The following is a 20,002-nucleotide window of genomic DNA, read 5'->3' on the forward strand; positions in this document are numbered from 1 at the left end:
ATTCCAAAGTAGATGCTTTAAAAAAAAAAAAGGTATTCTAGTGGTGTGGGGTGGCATGTACCGTAGAGGTTAGAGCGTTGGTCCATCAAGTGAAAGTCTCTGGTTCGTATACCCGAGCCAACAAGGTGAAAAGTATGTTGATGTGCCCTTGAGCAAGGGACTCAACCCTAATTTGCTCCAGGGGTGCCGTACTACTATGACTGACCCTGTAACACAACACATTTCACTGCACCTATCCTGTGTACTGTATGTGACAAAACATCTTAACCAGGTATGATGAGAGATGATTTCATGGCTTTTGAATAAGACACAAGACACTGATGGTGCATATGGAGAAAGAGAACTGCCTCCCTCCTGTGAGAACCATGAACCATATCTGGCAGGACTACAGTGGGCTGGCTGGGGAGAGAGTTGTATGGTTTGACATGTCCCCTGTGACCTCATCACCAAAGAATCCTTTCTGGCTCTCATGGATCCAGAAAGAGCTCCAGGAAACCATCCAGGAACATGTCCGTCTGGGGCCTTATCAGCACTGAGAATGGGACAGAGGAACTTAACCCATATATTTTAATTTAGGAGACTAGACATGGCAAGTAGACTAAATATAGGAGACATGCTCTTAAAGAGGAGTTAATGTTTAGGGTTTACTTTGAATACTGAGCCTGTATACTATGTCATGCTGAACGGCTTGATTTAAATGTGTTACCCCTATTTGTACTATTCTATGTGCCATATCAAACCATGGGGAGAACAACATTGTGATATTATGAAAGAATGACAGTAAACTGGATCAAGATGACAAATAACTCAGTTCATTTATTTACATTTGTTGCTTTAGGTCATACATAAAGCAACACAGAATCTCCATGAGAAAAGCAGACTGCATTCGAAGTCCCATAATACATTATTCAATGCATTAATTTCAGACAACATGAGTTATGAACCTATTGGGATATTAATTCCCTTTGTTTGTGTGGGTCAAGAGAAAGTTCTCCTGGGTGACAGCTTCTGGAAGAGAGAAAGAAAGATGACAAAAGATGGGAGAAAGAGTGACATGCCTCTACATGACAGAAAGCTGTCTACGCGAGTACACGTGTGTGTTTGTGAGTCTCAGCCTTTCGATAGTAGGATCATAATAGTTTGTAGAGTAGACATTTTTGTGAGAAGAACCTTTTTCAGGAACCGCCATTGTCTCACAAACACTGCTCTAGTTCAGCCCCCGTCAAGTACATCGGCTAATGGTTGGTATCGCCGGATGCAGACGAAACAGATAAATACAATGCTTAAATACTGCTGTCTGTAGATCAAACACAGGGGTTAGAAGCAATTTTTACTTGTGTGTGGAAGTCCTGACAGTAACTGGGACTAATCTGACCAGACATTCACTCCAAAACATTATTCACAAAACCATGTGACCATGCAGGTGATCACCTTCAGAATGGCATGTCTCCTAACCAATCAGGAGGCTCATCATCAGAAAGTTGAAAACAGACTTCAAGTGAACATGAGGAGAAATTAAAGGAAGGAAATATAGGTTAGAATACAGAGAGAAATCAGAGGAAGGGTTAAATCCAGGTAAAATGTATTGAAACTTTGTAATTGTTAGATAGTCAAAGAAAAGGCATTGAGAAAACATGAGATTGTGCTACTCAACAACACACAATTTAGCACTGTACAGTGTATTGCATGAATTATGTAACTTCTGGTTCAGGAAAGAACATACACACCACAGCATTCAAACATAACCTGAGTTTTCATGTCAGATTCTGTCCTCCTGAACAATTCCTTTCAGCAATATTCGTAACATTATGAGAAACATATTTAAGTGAAATAGACTTGTACAAAATAACAAAAATGAAGAAAACGTATATTACAAACACACAACAACTCTTTAGAAGATTGTCCCTTATCCCACCTCATCATACAGTAAATTGAATTTGGCCTTGCATCTGTTTCACCAATAGGTGGCAGCAATGAGTAAGCATTAAACAGTCCATGAACTGGGGTAGTAAACCAAAGCCCACGGCCATGAAATCTCTTCCCCTTTTTAAGTACAACGGACAACGCACAAAAATACTGGAGGCACTGGGCCATAAAATAAAGCAATAAAAGTTATCATAATGTGTAGCGAAAGTACACTACGGTCATGGGGTCATAGGAAATCTTACAATAACAACTTTTAAATGTAAACGTGTGTCAAACAATATTGAAATAGAAAAAAAAGATGAGAAAATCTGGTCAAGCACAGATCCACGTTGGCCCCCGACCCCAACCTGTGAGTTCAGCAGGGTTTAGTAAACGTGCAGCGTCAGCACTAGTCATTATCCAAGGCCTGGACAGCTATTAGGCAGCCATTAACTCCCACACCATTCATCAGGCATCAGCCACAGGTCAAGGCAGCTCCCCAAGTTAAAGTGTTTCAAGTCAGTCTTTTCATTTAGATTACTTTTTCCCGCACAAAAACTCTGTCATAACCTGAGTTAAGCCATGTAAAAACGGGCTCGATTTTGACAGTCAGTTGTTGAACGACTCAACTCTAGAGCAAAATAGATTGGATGATTTCAGCAGTCATATCAACCACATACCGTAAATGATTTAGACCACCATGAAACCATGTACAGGACATAACCCCTCATCATAAAGAAAAATGTAATGTTCATGAAAAACTACCACACGTATCACAAACCAAGCTACTGCTTGGGAAATGTTATTTGTTCTTTGGTTGGTGTAGGATTAGATCTAATGCACTCACAGCTACATATTCTGTGAGAAAATATTAACAAGGTGCTTGTACACATGGTCAAATGGTAGCTTGCCGTCATATGACATGGCACAAATGCAAGATACGGCAGTTAATGTTCGGCCAGGGTTCAGACCCTATTGCACGAGGGTTAGGATTAGGCTTTCCTCCCTGGTGGGCCTCTACATGAGCCTGTGGCCCAGGTGTTCCTCCAGCCACAGCAGTAGGGGCTGGATGGACTGGGAGACAGGCCCGGTTTCAGAGTACATCTGCAGCAGCACCTCCTGGAGCATGAACAGCAGGGGCACTCCCAGGCTAAGTAGCTCATACAGGAAGACATAGTCTTGTACATTGGCCCTAAAGTGGAGGGCCACAGCCTGGGCCGTACCATGCACCCAGCGAGACAGGCGGCGGGGGGAGTCACACACAGCCCGGGTCACACTCAGGGGCCAGCTCAGGCTCTTCCTCAGGCGGGAGCTGAAGGTACCTGGTGACTGGCTCTGCAGGCCTTCTGTTGGGTCACCGTTGGGAGTCTGTGTCTCTGATCCCTCCTGAACCCCGGCTCCATTCTGACCCTGAGGGAGAGACCCATTGAGTCACAAAGATGTCCCACAAATTAACATCAAAATGACAATGGCAGGTGGATGATTGAATGATCGAGAACAATTACCAGATGTGAATTGAATGTCCTCCGATGGTTCATTCCATTTTTACGTTGTGTGAAGTGCAGCTTGCAGTATAACTTGCCTAATTAAACATGATCAAAAGAGGATTTAGAAAAATGGGCACATAAACAGTTAATTATCTCTACCCGGCACAGCCGGAAGAGGACTGGCCACCCCTCAGAGCCTGGTTCCTCTCTAGGTTTCTTCCTAGGCTCTTGCCTTTCTAGGGAGTTTTTCCTAGCCACCATGCTGCTACATCTGCATTGCTTGCTCTTTGGGGTTTTAGGTTTGGTATCTGAATAGTACTTGGTCACAACTGCTGATTTGATTGATTGATTGATTGATTGGCTGATTGATTGATTGACATTAAGCGAACATCAACCTTAGTGTTGGGAAACACATACCCTGCTCAGAGTCGAAGGCATGGCCTCCCTGGCGCAGGGCGGTGCCACAGGTGTCACAGCGAAAGCACTCCCTGTGGAAATAAAGTCCCTCAGCACTGATCCTCTCCACCACGTACACGCGCTTCTGGCAGGAGTGACACTTGTCACCAGACCCGGGGAACTCCCTCCACAAGGAACCCTGGGAAACAGAACAGACAGACAGACAGTGCTACAAACGTTGTCAGCACAGCAAATTACGATAATGAGGGAGTGATGCACTTGTGTCAGAGTCCACAACTTTGACCCTAAAAGGCCTTATGGCCGAGTTTGGCCTTTGGTTCACAAAGCATAATGAGTCACAGAGTCCTTTAAAGAATAATCATCCCAATCCTTATTTTACACAATCTCTCTTCATCTGACTCAGAGCCTTAGTCTATGTTCTTCACCTAGATAAGGGCTGTTGTTCAAGGCTGGTACAGCCTGAGTGGCTGCATGCTCAGCCAGACATGCTTACTGGAGACAGAGGCGGAGAGGCTGGGGGTGAACAGGGGGAGGAGGCTTCAGGCCTGTGGTCAGTCTCATAGAGGGAAGAGGTGAGGATTTTCAGGAATGTTTTCTCATTATGGTTAACTAGTGAGCCTGTCTGGATGATTCAGATTGTACTCTAGACTGACTGATTGGCGCTGACTCAAACTGATCAGAAATCTGTGAACAGGGAGGGGCAGTCTAACTCACAAAGTGCAACACCACACAAATATATTCAGCCTTAGCATGAGAGGGCCCAGAGTAGCTAAAAAATACCTCACATGCTTCTTGCATGTAAGACCTTTGTGTCTACATGTGTCCTTTGTAATTTAGACGGTAGTACAAGTTACTTTAGCAGGCATGTGGCGCTGGGGGCAAAATACCTGTTTGACGTTATTAAAAACAGCTTTGGTTGGAGTATTGCAGTGCGTTGTTGTTGGGATACATATGTGGAGCCACTGCTGTGACACTGAAACAGCAACATGACTGTGATGTTAATAACTACAACTGTAAGTTACATGCAAATTAGATTAGAAGTTAAACTAATTTATACTTCTAAAATATATACACTGCTCAAAAAAATAAAGGGAACACTTAAACACAACGTAACTCCAAGTCAATCACGCTTCTGTGAAATCAAACTGTCCACTTAGGAAGCAACACTGATTGACAATAAATTTCACATGCTGTTGTGCAAATGGAATAGACAACAGGTGGAAATTATAGGCAATTAGCAAGACACCCGCAATAAAGGAGTGGTTCTGCAGGTGGGGACCACAGACCACTTCTCAGTTCCCATGCTTCCTGGCTGATGTTTTGGTCACTTTTGAATGCTGGCGGTGCTTTCACTCTAGTGGTAGCATGAGACGGAGTCTACAACCCACACAAGTGGCTCAGGTAGTGCAGCTCATCCAGGATGGCACATCAATGCGAGCTGTGGCAAGAAGGTTTGCTGTGTCTGTCAGCGTAGTGTCCAGAGCATGGAGGCGCTACCAGGAGACAGGCCAGTACATCAGGAGACGTGGAGGAGGCCGTAGGAGGGCAACAACCCAGCAGCAGGACCGCTACCTCTGCCTTTGTGCAAGGAGGAGCAGGAGAAGCACTGCCAGAGCCCTGCAAAATGACCTCCAGCAGGCCACAAATGTGCATGCTCAAACGGTCAGAAACAGACTCCATGAGGGTGGTATGAGGGCCCGACGTCCACAGGTGTGGGTTGTGCTTACAGCCCAACACCGTGCAGGACGTTTGGCATTTGCCAGAGAACACCAAGATTGGCAAATTCGCCACTGGCGCCCTGTGCTCTTCACAGATGAAAGCAGGTTCACACTGAGCACGTGACAGACGTGACAGAGTCTGGAGATGCCGTGGAGAATGTTCTGCTGACTGCAACATCCTCCAGCATGACCGGTTTGGCGGTGGGTCAGTCATGGTGTGGGGTGGCATTTCTTTGGGGGGCCGCACAGCCCTCCATGTGCTCGCCAGAGGTAGCCTGACTGCCATTAGGTACCGAGATGAGATCCTCAGACCCCTTGTGAGACCATATGCTGGTGCAGTTGGCCCTGGGTTCCTCTTAATGCAAGACAATGCTAGACCTCATGTGGCTGGAGTGTGTCAGCAGTTCCTGCAAGAGGAAGGCATTGATGCTATGGACTGGCCCGCCCGTTCCCCAGACCTGAATCCAATTGAGCACATCTGGGACATCATGTCTCGCTCCATCCACCAACGCCACGTTGCACCACAGACTGTCCAGGAGTTGGCAGATGCTTTAGTCCAGGTCTGGGAGGAGATCCCTCAGGAGACCATCCGCCACCTCATCAGGAGCATGCCCAGGCATTGTAGGGAGGTCATACAGGCACGTGGAGGCCACACACACTACTGAGCCTCATTTTGACCTGTTTTAAGGACATTACATCAAAGTTGGATCAGCCTGTAGTGTGGTTTTCCACTTTAATTTTGAGTGTGACTCCAAATCCAGACCTCCATGGGTTGATAAATTGGATATTTATTGATTATTTTTGTGTGATTTTGTTGTCAGCACATTCAACTATGTAAAGAAAAATGTATTTAATAAGATTATTTCTTTCATTCAGATCTAGGATGTGTTGTTTAAGTGTTCCCTTTATTTTTTTGAGCAGTATATAATTATCCGGATTACATCATGTTTAAAATCAAACAGACAGCACATCATTTTGTGTTTCTCTGAGAGGCAGCAAGCTCTGCATATAGAAATGGCGTGGCCATAAATAGTGCTATGGTTTGGAGGCACACAAGAGGCACTCACCACATGTGACTCATTCAAGGGATCTCTTTGCATTTCTTTCATACAAAGCTGCATATCTAGTGCCCCAGATTGACTGGTCTTTGGTTTTCCATGAAGAATGAAGGAATTAGAGGCAACAGAGAAGAAAACTTAGTTGAACAGTTCAGTGACAGATAAGGGATAGATGAGTGCATCAAAATAATAGTATAATGTTTGCTCTGACATTAGGGGATATGGGTTCCATCACGGCAGACAGATGGGGAGACATGGATGTGTTTGTTTTCACCTTGAGTTGGAGTAGAATGGATAAGGATGAAGACACGGTTTGAGGGAGTGAGAAGGTAGAACAGGTGATTTCTGGACAAAGGAGGGAAGTGACTTTAGGAGTGGGAGCAGGGAGGATGGGAGGAGAGGGAATGGTCTGTTCAGCAGATCCAGGCTAGGGTGGGAATGGGAAACAGAGGAATGGAAGGTCAAAGAGGGAGAGGATTGTTAAAAGAGAGACTTTGAGAATCAGATAGGTTAAATGATAGTTGGCATTCTCAGTTTGATGGGCCTCAAGCCTACAGTACCTGGTATTCCATGGCACTCTACCATCCTATTGACCAAGCCCCAACCTGATTAGTCTCAATTCAAGAACACTACATTCCATTTTGACGTGAACTCAGTTATAGTGCTATAAATTAAAGATGTGCAATATCTCTGCATGATGAATATTGAATGACCACAAAGGTTTTAGCATGACACTCAACGATAGGGACACAGTAAACATTTCACTGTAAGGAATCACACCTGTTGTAATTGGCGCATGTGACAAATACAATTAGATTTGACATGCTGAAACACAGACATGGATGTGGTTATTTATACTTGATGTTGAAGTAGACAGGAAGAGGAGGAAGAGGATGGAGAATAGGTATGAGGCGGGGATGTAGAAAGGGTGATTTCTGGACAAAGTAATGAAGAGATTTTAGGACGGGGAGCAGGGAGGATGTGAGGTGAGGGAATGGTCTGACTCTGTCCAGCAGATCCAAACTAGTGTGGGAATGGGAAAGTCAAAGAGAGGAAGAGATATTATGAGCATCAGATGGAAGTTAAATTAGAGTTTGCATGCTTAGTGGTTTGGGCCTCAAGCCTAAAGCGCCTGGTATTCCATGACACTGCATTCCATTGAAATGGAAACTCAAGAGTGATATAGATAAAACGTGTATTTCTTCATGATAAATGTTGAATGATCACAAAGGTTTTAGCATGACACACAGTGATAGGGACACATACAAGACAGTGAGACAGACATGGATGTGGTTATTGTTTACCTGAGGTTGGGGCAGACAGGATGAGGATGAGGAATAGGGATGAGGAGGTGAGAAGGCAGAAAGGGTGATTTCTGGGTAAAGGTATAATGAGGTGACTTCTGGACTGGGGTTAGGGAGGATGTGATCAGACACTGAGGGAATGGCCTGTTTATCAGAATCAGGCTAGGTGAGGAATGGGACAGGGGAGATTTGCAAATGAAAAGAGAGGGAGAGGATTGTTAAAGGAGAGCTTTGAGTGTTAGTAATTTGATAGAAGTTACAATGAGAACTGGCGTGCACAGGGGGCTTTAAGCAAAGGTATTCCGTGGCACTATCAAATCATAGTATTACCTAAACCCTAACCTGCTGAGCCTCAACACAACAGCTTACCCTGGTATCCACTGAGATGGAAACTCATTTAAAGAAGGTGAGCAGTTTTTTGATGATACAATACCATGGAAATACCTTTTCCTGTAATGGAAATTGCAGTATGACGACTACTCTAGCACTAAACACCTTGCTTGATGACTATCCTGTGAGTAATAAAGCTACAGCCTCTTCCTGTGAGGCACAGAAAACCCTGTGCTACCTTTCAACAGTGCTGAGCACACAGAGTAAGTGAATTACCAGTGCTGTTCATGCATATCATCACAGACAGAGCTGAGAGAGGAGGCTACCTAGTTTTCAGCCTGAGCTCTCTTCTGCAGGTCTGTCTCAGTGGGAATATAGAATCAGTAATGGAACAAGAAGAAACCATTTAATGGAATGATTTCTGCTTAAACAACGAATTGCCTGGTGTGTTTTCACAGGGCATTACATAAAAAAAAAAAAAAGCCTTGTTGAAACCCTCGGCGTAAACAGTCATTTATTGACTGACAGCGAAGGTGATTTTACATTTCAGATGTAGGATCTTAACTTGATCACTATTTTGTTGCCGACAATTTTCCTTCACAGCAGGAAATGCAAACTTGTAGCGTATTCAAGGTTTAAAAAGATTTCTAAGGTTTGTAATTTCCACTTTAAAATCTCTGACTTTCTTTGCCCGGAAAATGTTAAATGTTGAATGATCACAAATGTTTTAGCATGACACACAGTGATAGCTACGAAAACAACATCTACAAAAAAAATGCCCATTAATTATAAGTCACATAATAATTCAAATTTCCTGTTGCTGCAGGATTATTTTCCTGTTTTAACAAATTGGCTCAAATTATGATCCGACATCTGTATAACAGAACATTGTGTCCTACAATAACCTGCGCTAGCTGTGTTCTGTTGCTACAGACTCTGAGCAGCTAATGAAAACATTGCCATAAAAGTCATGCTTCTGGAGATGATGGATGTTGAATTTCAACACAGGGAGGGTTATATGAACTCTGTGCAGCAGCAGTGATGCCAAACAAGACCGAGCGTGCAACACGACAAACACACTGAGGGACGGGAGAGGTGAGTGGTCAGAGTTCAGGGGTCAGATAGTCACCTGGGACGTAGAGGTCACATCCTCAGAGAACAGTACTCTCAGGTGGACCGCTTTCTCCTTGATACTTTTATTGTGAAACTCCCTAGCATTCTGGGTCTGAGCTTTCTTCTGCAGGACACATACCATGAGACACAGAGACAAAGAACAGGTATCAGCAGGAGAAAGCTGCACCCGCAACACAGTACCACATACTCCCTGTCTGAATAGTAATTATTAACGCCCAAATCAGAGTTATAATGTACGGACAAATAAAAGTATGAAATGTATGCACTCACTATTGCAAATCACTCTGGATAAGAGCGTCTGCCAAATGACTAAAATGTCAAAGGTAATGGTCAAGCAAGATAAGTGGACTTTGGTCCTACTTTCCCACTGAAGGAGCTAGATGGCACATTGTTTATTGGGTGGTGGGGAACAATAGTGTTGCTGTGTGGAGTAGAGTGGCAGTGCTTATAACACTAATTTGACACACCAGCAGAGATGACTCCACTCTTATACCTGTGCTCCTGGAACAGCAGACTGAGACCCAGACAGAGACAGACAGACACACAGGCCTGGCACAGAACAAGGCCACAAGGGCTAAACTTGCCAGTCAGCAGCCTCTGTACCTCTTTGTCTCTGCCAGGGATGTGGGTCTGCTCTTGCTATTGTGGTCAGTGTGGATGATTCTGTGTTGACTTCACCAGCTGACTATGTGCTATACAATGCTACATGTATAATCAGGATGATTATCTCAACATTCATATTCAGCCTTTTCCTAAAAAGGATGTCTTATATGATCACACAGTAGGAGGCAATAACAATAGGAAAGGAGAGGAGAGGAGAGGAAAGGAGTGGAAAGGAGAGGAGTGGAGAGGAAAGGAGAGGGGAATAGGTCACCTTGGTGATCTTTTCCTCCACCTCCTGAAGGCGTTGGAGCATTCTAGACATGGCTAGGACCGCTAAGTGGCAGGAGGGAGAATAACCAGGGTACTCTATGCTCTCTGGCTTTTGAGGATGCGTCTGGGGTTGCGTCTGAGTACGTGTCTGATCAGCCTGTCTGACCTTCCTGAGGGTGTGATTTGGGCTGGGTGGGGGTTGGAGCTTGGGTTGGAGCTGGAACTGGGGTTGGGGCTGGTGCTGAGACTGAAGCTGGGCTTGGAGCTGGGGCGAGAGCCGAGCGATGCACTCAGCTGCATATTTAGCACAGGTTGCAGACGGAAACTGAAAACACACAGCACGTGAGCTGCAGTTCTATTGCTCTCTGTCAACTCAAGGTGAGATTGATGAAAAAACAAGAAGCAATTGCATGTCACGTCCTGACCATAGTAAGATGTGATTTCCTATGGTAGAGTAGGTCAGGGCATGACAGGGGGTGTTTTGTGTTTTTCTATGTTTTCTATTTCTATGTTTAAGTTCTAGTTTTTCTATTTCTATGTTGTTGTTTTTTGGGTTGATCTCCAATTGGAGGCAGCTGGTCCTCGTTACCTCTGATTGGAGATCATATTTAAGTAGGGGTTTTTCTTCCTGGGTTTTGTGGGTGATTATATTTTGAGCAGTGTTTGTTTCTCTCTGCGTCACGGTTTGTTGTTTTGTCATTTTTCAGTTATTTGTGTATTGCAAAGTTTCACGGATTTAATAAAAATGTGGAACTACAACCACGCTGCACTTTGGTCCGCTCCTTTCGACAGCCGTGACATTGCAGCAAACAGGCTCCAGTAGTTTAACAGCTGGAGAGAATAGGAGGGAGATTTATGCCCCATGCTTTTCTTTATCGTGTGAATCTACTTCACTGGGGGGGTTATTTTTCATTTCCAACCCACAGGGATCATTAAACACTCTCACTCCAGGTAGATGATGACTAGTTTGTGAGTGAGTGTATACCAAAACTGAGTGACAGTGTGTGTTCTGCAAAGTGTATTAGGGTGGGTATGTGTGTGTATTACAGTATGTTGACCAGGCCTGCTCCAGTCCTCTACCTGTGTCTTGGGGGGAGGGTTGAGTGGGGTCTGCTGCCTGAGGTTGGTGAAGCGTGGGGTCTCAGTCATGTCCATGGAGCGTGGCCGAGGGGCCCTCCCAGAACCCCAATCACAATGAGACTGACAGGGTTTGTCAGCCAGAAACAAAGCCAAGGAAAAAGGTTAGTAGAAAGACAGAAAAGGAAGAAAAGAGGGAAAGTGAATTGCAAGATAAGTTAAGTATCTCACCAAACAGTTAAGAACAAATTCTTATTTACAATGACGGCCTACACCGGCCAAACCCGGACGACACTGGGCCAATTGTGCACCTCCCAATGGGACTCCCATTCACGGCCGGTTGTGATACAGCCTGGAATCGAACCAGGGTGTCTGTAGTGACGACTCTGCACCACTCGGGAGCCCCAAGACTTTATAACCAAGTCTTAATCAGAAAACGAACAGTACACAACCAAGCCTGGCTCTTTCCCTTGGAACACAACTGATCACCTCTGTCCTATAGCACACTGTGGTATAAGGCATCTGAGAACAAACATGCCAGGTACTGTACCATACTACAGTACTGTATAAGCTATGGAGGACACTGTCCAACACTGACAGTGTCCTGAGGAGGGGAAATGGGGGACATATCTTGGTGGTTCTGACCTGTCTCCGGAGGGTGAAGCTGGGGTTGCTCTCCTCAAACTTGGACAGGAGCTGGCTGGCCATGGAGCGGACCTTGTTCTTCTTCACCTCCCTCCCCTCACCCACACAGGACGCACTCTGACTGGAGAAGTTGGTTGCCTGTCATGAGTAACAGTGAAAATGGTATAAATGGTATTTTGCCGTATTTGACTTTGGTGCACTTAGAATGTCCTTACGAAATTGTAGTTTGATGGTAATAACTACCTCTTCCAAATAACTGCAGACTTTTCGTCTCCTTTTGTACGTTGGGTCAGTATCTTCTAGCTTCTTCTCATCCTGAAAGAAAACAACCAGGCCATAGTATATGACTAAATATTTCAGACTTCACTCAAAGGTAAAAATATTCAACATGAAAGTGAACTATTAAAATAGAGCCCATCTCAAAAAAACTCTAGAAGAATGATCTGTCTTTATACATTTATCTCGTGGAAGGCCCCAATACAGTCCACTTATTCAAATGAAATGACTTTTGAAATGATAACACAGGGAGGCTGAGAGGCTCTCAAGTTGCAGTCGTTATCAATGAAGACAGGCACCTGGAGAGAGGAGTGTGATTACCTTTGGTACCCTTTTTCTTGGTACCAGAACTTTGTTCATACTTCTGACTGCCTTGGAAGGATAGTCTTCACTGTTTTCGTCGGCCCCTCTAGAATCTGCAATGAAACACGAGTACATTAAAAGGTATGATATTTTCCACAGAGCTCAGCCATGAATGCCAAATAAAAGCAATGGCCAATGTGTTTAAAATAAACTTAATATTACTGTGTTGGAAAGAACCGGATGGGGCAAGACCATCTGTTTTTCCTGAGAAATGCCACCTAATAAATAAAGGGCTTTTTCGTGGAAACCAATACCGAAAACACTTCACTACAGATCATAAGAATGTATACAATTATTGCTAAATAGTACATCATCATTCCGTCATGTGGGCAACCAGCTTTGCTGTGGATAGAGGCATATCATGTGACTGTCACAGAAAATGTCGTACTCCTCACAGAAAATGTCGTATGGGAGAGAATAGGACCAAGGCGCAGCAGGTTTGTGGATACTCATGCTTTTAATGGTAAAACAAAAGGGCATCCACAGGAAAAACAAAATAATAGACAGTACTCACGACACGAACAGTTTTGCAGGCTCACAAACGCAGTGCAAAAACAACCACCCACAACCCCAAAGAAAAACACACACACCTATATAGGACTTCCAATCAAAGGCAACTCAACACACCTGCCTTCAATTGGAAGTCCCAATCACCAACACAACATTTAACAAACACAAACCACCTGCCACATCCTGACCAAGACTAACACAATTACGCCCTCTGCTGGTCAGGACGTGACAGTACCCCCCCCCCCTCAAGGTGCAGACCCCGGGATGCACCTAAAAAAAGAAAAACACAAGAAAATCCCCAATACCCCAACAAAACCAACAAACAATAACCCCTAAACAATAAGGGAGGGAAGGGAGGGTGGCTGCCGTCACCGACGGCACTGTGCTACACCCTCCCTCCCCAACCCACCCATCCTGGAGGTGGCTCAGGTGCAGGACGTGGACCTTGCTCCACCTTCGGCGTCGCCCACTTCGGTGGCGCTGCTAGCTGCGCCGGGCAGATGGGCCACTAGGGCTGACCCTGGCAGACGGACCGCTCAGGCTGGGCCGGAGGGCAGTCGGGCCGCTCGGGCTGGGCCGGAGGGCATTCGGGCCGCTCTGGCGGCTCCGGAGGGCAGTCGGGCCGCTCTGGCGGCTCCGGGCAGTCGGGCCCTGGCGGCTCCGGGCAGTCGGGCCGCTCTGGCGGCTCCGGGCAGTCGGGCCGCTCTGGCGGCTCCGGGCAGTCGGGCCGCTCTGGCGGCTCCGGGCAGTCGGGCCGCTCTGGCGGCTCCTGACTGGCGGGCAGCTCTGGCGGCTCCTGACTGGCGGGCAGCTCTGGCGACTCCTGACTGGCGGGCAGCTCTGGCGACTCCTGACTGGCGGGCAGCTCTGGCGACTCCTGACTGGCGGGCAGCTCTGGCGACTCCTGACTGGCGGGCAGCTCTGGCGACTCTTGACTGGCGAGGCTGGGCTGACGCACTAGACTCCTGATGCGTGGGGCTGGTACTGGACGTGCCAGCCTGGAGACACGCACCTCAATGCTAGTGCGTTTAGCGGGAAACATCGGACCGTAGAGGCGCACTGGCGGTCTTGAGCGCAGGGTTGGCATCACCCCTTCAGGCTCGATGCTCACACTCCCCTGGCACATGCGGGGCGCTGGTACTGCGCTTACCGGCCTGAAAATGCCAGGCCTCACCACAGCACCTACCCCAAAGCACGGGACCTGTCCAATGTGTTTTCTTCCAAAAAGGGTACGGGTAGCTGGCCTGGGTCTCCCATCTCGCCCCGCCAAACAGCCCTTGTGCCCCTCCCAAAAAAATATATTGGGGCTGCCTCTCGGGCTCTACCTGCCTCCCAGGCAGGTTGTCGCAGTGCACCCGCAATTGCTCCCATGACCAGTCAATCCTCTCCACCAGTATTTCCAGCGACCAGGAATCCATCACCTCCCGAGCGCGCTGCTTCCAACTTTCCTCCTGTGGCTTCCTCCTCTTCCGCTGCTTGGTCCTTTGGTGGTGGGTGGTTCTGTCACAGAAAATGTCGTACTCCTCACAGAAAATGTCGTATGGGAGAGAATAGGACCAAGGCGCAGCAGGTTTGTGGATACTCATGCTTTTAATGGTAAAACAAAAGGGCATCCACAGGAAAAACAAAATAATAGACAGTACTCACGACACGAACAGTTTTGCAGGCTCACAAACGCAGTGCAAAAACAACCACCCACAGCCCCAAAGAAAAACACACACACCTATATAGGACTTCCAATCAAAGGCAACTCAACACACCTGCCTTCAATTGGAAGTCCCAATCACCAACACAACATTTAACAAACACAAACCACCTGCCACATCCTGACCAAGACTAACACAATTACGCCCTCTGCTGGTCAGGACGTGACAGTGACCTCTTAGAGACCATAAAGCTAGTACAACTGATGTCCCTGTGGCAATAATATGCTCTCTTCACCTTAGGCATCTCAGACCAGAAAATATCTGGAGTAAGGTGTAGTGTTTTCTCTCCAGGCATCCTAGACCCATACACTATCTGTAAGGTAGCCTGTACTGTGCTGTGCAGATGTGCATTCCTCTCATGCCAGACAACATGACTGATAGGGTTGTGCAACGCAGACCTCCTTTCAAAGGAAGCCAGATTAAATCTCATACTCTCTTTTACACCAGCTAAAGTGTCTCTAGAAAGACGTAACTTATCTGAAAGAGAGCAGGGGTCACCCAGACAAAAGGGATGAAATACATTAAAGACAGAGACAGCTTGATATGTAAAGAAATGGCCCTGGTGAAAACAATACAGTGAGAGGCTGGGCTTTTAATACAGTGGACACAGTGGAGTGGTAGGGCCAGTGACAGTGACGAGGTGTTAAAGTATCAAGTTTCAGGTTTTTTATTAGTAGTATGATCAGGATACACACGGTATACACTGTCCAACGAAATGCTTACTGCAGGTTCCTTCTGGACAATGCAACAACAATAAGAAAGAATAAAAAATGAGAAGACGAACATCAAGTAAATAGCTCAGTAGAATAGAATAAGTATAATACAGGAAGGCACAATTTATAGTTCAATATTTACACGTGTTATGGGGAAGGGGGGATTGGGGGGCTAGTATTTAAAATGTGCAGTATTTAGCAATAATAACAAGAGTCTGGTGGCAGCCGTTGTGATGTGGTGTAGCAAGAATGTGTGTGAGTGGATGTATCTACAGGGGTGCCAGGACAGAGCAGAAGGACTATATGCCTCTCCACCCTGTCTGCTCCTTAAGCGTTCAGAGCCAAACGCTTCTGCTGCATTTAAAAATAACTCTGACATGGGAAGGAGCCTTTTAAAAAAGGTCTAATGATAGAAAGGGCTGCTACTTCAATCAGACTACATAGAAAACTATGGGATATTTTGTGTGTGTGTGTGTGTGTGTGTGTGCGTGTGCGTGCGTGCGCGTGCGCGTGTGTGTCTGTGTGTATGAGTGCATATCCTAGGGAGTTTTTCCTAGCCACCGTGCTTCTTTCACATACTTTGCTTGCTGTTTGGGGTTTTAGGCTGGGTTTCTGTACAGCACTTTGAGATATCAGCTGATGTACGAAGGGCTATATAAATAAATTTGATTTGATTTGATTTATCTGTGTGGGTGTGTGTGTGTGTGTGTGTGTGTGTGTGTGTGTGTGTGTGTGTGTGTGTGTGTGTGTGTGTGTGTGTGTGTGTGTGTGTGTGTGTGTGTGTGTGCGCGTGTGTGTGTGCGTGTGTGTCTGTGTGTATGAGTGCATATCTGTGTGGGTGTGTGCGGGAGTGAAATCTGAAGTCTGGGGCTTCAGGACACACGTGTCTGCAGGGGGATTGGGTGAGGGGTGTGAGGCGTACCTGAGACGGGGAGGGGGGTGCCGCGGAACAGCTCGTAGAACTTGGAGAGGTAGGTGACCATTCTGGTCTTGTCTGGTTCCTGACCAGCAGCCATCTCCTTTCCAGTGGTGAAGGGCCGGATCCCAAGCTCCCGCTCAGCCACGTCACATGCCAGCTGGAGGTTGTTAGCCGAATCCTCCTCATTCAGCGAATCAAACTCTCTGAGGGAAACCGATTGAAATGATATCACGCGATGTTGTTGTAATGTTGTGTGGGTAACTAGGTGAAGGCTTTATAAGACTAAGCTGGCGTCAACATAGACGTTATGAAACAGTTCTAGTCTAGCAGTGTAGCCCTCACTTCACCACAAAGATGATGTCAGAAATAACAAACTGCCCTAGATACTGAGTGTGACATGTAATACATAGTTATGCTTTCCAAACTCCCTTTCACATACTATAGGGTTTTTCTAAAAGCGGTTGTGTCTTCTGTGTGCTTTGTTTCGTCACACCTATCAGTAACAGAGAGAGAGAGAGAGAGAGAACTGCCATCAAGAAAAAGGCTCTTCGATGAAGGTCAAATGTAATTCGCACCCACCACTTACATTTACTCTCACACAAAGACGGGCTGTGAGGGAGAGGCAGGGGCTTGTGTGTAGATAGTACACCAGGACATACATTGACATGAATGGGTTACTTTCATGCCTGGCATACTTTACATTACGCACTCACAGAAGGAGACAATATTACAGCGTGGGTGTAAGATGTTTTGCTATTACTGGTGTCTTGATGTAAATGTTAGCCTAATGAGGAAATTCACCATTACACAATATACAATAGAGGCATTTTATGAGGAGCCAGTCTATCGACTTAGAATGACGAAGTGCTACATGCCAGGGTGTGCCAAGAAGAAGTCTCACATATGGTTTATGAGGAGAAAAGAGAGTGAGTGCTGAGCTCATTTACAGTTACTGTAAGGTACATGAGGCCAGTCTTACTGTGGTAGTTTACAGGCTAGTTGTGTGTTGCAGTGTTTTGCTGTACGTACATGAGGTGGGATCTGAACCGGTGGATGAGGGCACAGAGAGCCAGGCCGCTCTGCCATGAGGTGGTCAGGTCTGTCACGCTCACGTTCCTGTAGCCCTCGGTCTGTTTCTGACACCACGTCAGCAGCCTGACCGGCCTGATCTCCGACTCTACACACACAGACAGGAACAAGCTGTTCAGTATGGAGAAAATGGCATGAAAAAGGGAGGCACTACCTAAGCTGGTCCAATAAGAACATAGATGTTTGTTTTCCATTGCCCTATTTTCCATTTGTGTGACTGTCCTCGTCTATCAGTCTATCAGTGTTTTGTCACTTGTTATGTGTTGTGTTTTTGTGGACACCAGGAAGAGTAGTGGTCCCGTGTGGTTCAGTTGGTAGAGCATGGTGTTTGCAACGCCAGGGTTGTGGGTTCAATTCCCACGGGGGACCAGTATGGGATTTTTTTTTAATGAAATGTATGCATTCACTAATGTCAGTCGCTCTGGATAAGAGCGTCTGCTAAATGACTAAAATGTAGCTGATGCTTCTGCTAGAAGCTAATGGGGATCCAAATAAATAAAATACTTAACACAACCCAGCTAACAGCCACCCACCCACTCACCTGGCAACACAACCACAGAGCTAACAGGAAGTGAGATCATAGATGTGGGACAGTGACAGCAGGTGACGTTAATGAGAGGTAAGACTGATAAGAGGTAAGTTAGAATAGGGGCTGAAGTATGCATATGACTCTGTCAGGACATGTTGAACCTGTCTGTCATTGTGTAATAGGACCCATGGTTGTGTAACATGGGGTTTAGTGCATTATGTAGAGGCCAGGGTGTGCTTAAAGAGATACAGTATGCATGGAAAAAACATTTTCTGATGATGGAGACAAAAATCCCATCAGTTTATAATGAGGTCAGTTCTCCTTGAATAACTGCTGTAAACTTTCCAGTATTAATGTTTAACATGATCCATGGGGCCAAAAATATCTTGAAACGTAACCAGCTAGACTTTGTTAGGTCTGGTATCTGAGAACATCCTGAAGATATCATTGATGCGTTTAACTACTAGTGTATCAAGTCATGTTTTTCCTTTTCACAATACACAGAACCACCAGCTTTGGCCTCCAATAAAATGATCAATGTAGGGGGGTGGGGGCTGTACCCTATATGACCCTGTCCACAGTCAAGTGGCTCCCACCTCACCAGAACGCCGCTCTCACCATGGATCATTGAAAAAACAAACCTCAGACGGCGACTTATTTCCTAAGCAAAGATTAATGCGGGTCAGTACTCAGTCTGACATTCCTGTTAGTGAGAGAAAAGGTCTGCCTCACCTTAAAGACTGCTGTGGGCCTTTGTCTCAGAACACTCCCAGAGCACAGGGAATGGTTAGAGAACTCAATAGAACTAGAGTGGAATGGCTTATCTTCTCCTAACTTTGGGTAAATAGCCACTGAATGAACGAGTGCTGCAGATATTTTAGCCCATGAAACCGAAGGGACCGAACCGTCATCATTTTCAAATGAGTTACTTGAACCAGTTGAATAGACATCACAGCATGTTCTGTAGGTTGGAGCCATTCACTGGATCAGAGGTACAGTTTAAGTCGGAAGTTTACATACACATAGGTTGGCGTCATTAAAACTCATTTTTCAACCACTCCACAAATTTCTTGTTAACAAACTATAGTTTTGGCAAGTCGGTTAGGAAATCTACTTTGTGCATGACACAACTCATTTTTCCAACAATTGTTTACAGACAGATTATTTCACTTATAATTCACTGTATCACAATTTTAGTGAGTCAGAAGTTTACATACACTAAGTTGACTGTGCCTTTAAACAGCTTGGAAAATTCCAGAAAATTATGTCATGGCTTTAGAAGCTTCTGATAGGCTAATTTACATCATTTGAGTCAATTGGAGGTGTACCTGTGGGTGTATTTCAAGGCCTACCTTCAAACTCAGTGCCTCTTTGCTTGACATCATGGGAAAATCAAAAGAAATCAGCCAAGACCTCAGAAAAAAATTGTAGACCTCCACAAGTCTGGTTCATCCTTGGGAGCAATTTCCAAATGCCTGAAGGTACCACGTTCATCTGTACAAATAATAGTACGCAAGTATAAACACCATGGGACCACGCAGCAGTCATACCTCTCAGGAAGGAGACGCGTTCTGTCTCCTAGGGATGAACGTACTTTGGTGGGAAAAGTGCAAATGAATCCCAGAACAACAGCAAAGGACCTTGTGAAGATGCTGGAGGAAACAGGTACAAAAGTATCTATATCCACAGTAAAATGAGTTCTATATCGACATAACCTGAAAGGCCGCTTAGCAAGGAAGAAGCCACTGCTCCAAAACCGCCATAAAAAAGCCAGACTATGATTTGCAACTGCACATGGGGGCAAAGATCGTACTTTTTGGAGAAATGTTCTCTGGTCTGATGAAACAAAAATACAACTGTTTGGCCATAATGACCATTGTTATGTTTAGAGGAAAAAGGTGGCAGCATCATGTTGTGGGGGTGCTTTGCTGCAGGAGGGACTGGTACAC

At 45.6% G+C, this 20,002-nt stretch overlaps 1 protein-coding gene across 4 annotated transcripts in view; it reads right to left on the reverse strand.

Annotated features, from left to right (window-relative positions):
* Positions 1-790: 790 nt before the first annotated feature.
* Positions 791-20,002, reverse strand: part of LOC106562102 (F-actin-monooxygenase mical2b) — a 47,794-nt gene continuing 28,582 nt past the window's right edge. For 3 of the 4 annotated variants that reach the window (XM_014126691.3, XM_045689126.2, XM_082957781.1), the window contains 8 exons: positions 17,465-17,612; positions 16,439-16,638; positions 12,546-12,640; positions 12,192-12,263; positions 11,949-12,086; positions 3,810-3,987; positions 3,411-3,487; positions 791-3,315 (listed from right to left, as the gene is read on the reverse strand). In XM_014126691.3, the coding sequence (XP_013982166.1) occupies positions 2,923-3,315; positions 3,411-3,487; positions 3,810-3,987; positions 11,949-12,086; positions 12,192-12,263; positions 12,546-12,640; positions 16,439-16,638; positions 17,465-17,612 (1,301 nt within the window). In that variant the 3' untranslated portion in view covers positions 791-2,922. The remainder of the gene's footprint in view (positions 3,316-3,410; positions 3,488-3,809; positions 3,988-11,948; positions 12,087-12,191; positions 12,264-12,545; positions 12,641-16,438; positions 16,639-17,464; positions 17,613-20,002) is intronic. The other variant, XM_045689125.2, reaches the window with a different exon arrangement.

The sequence above is a fragment of the Salmo salar genome, chromosome 11 (assembly GCF_965601325.2).
Source record: "Salmo salar chromosome 11, fSalSal1, whole genome shotgun sequence".
Taxonomy (NCBI): domain Eukaryota; kingdom Metazoa; phylum Chordata; class Actinopteri; order Salmoniformes; family Salmonidae; genus Salmo; species Salmo salar.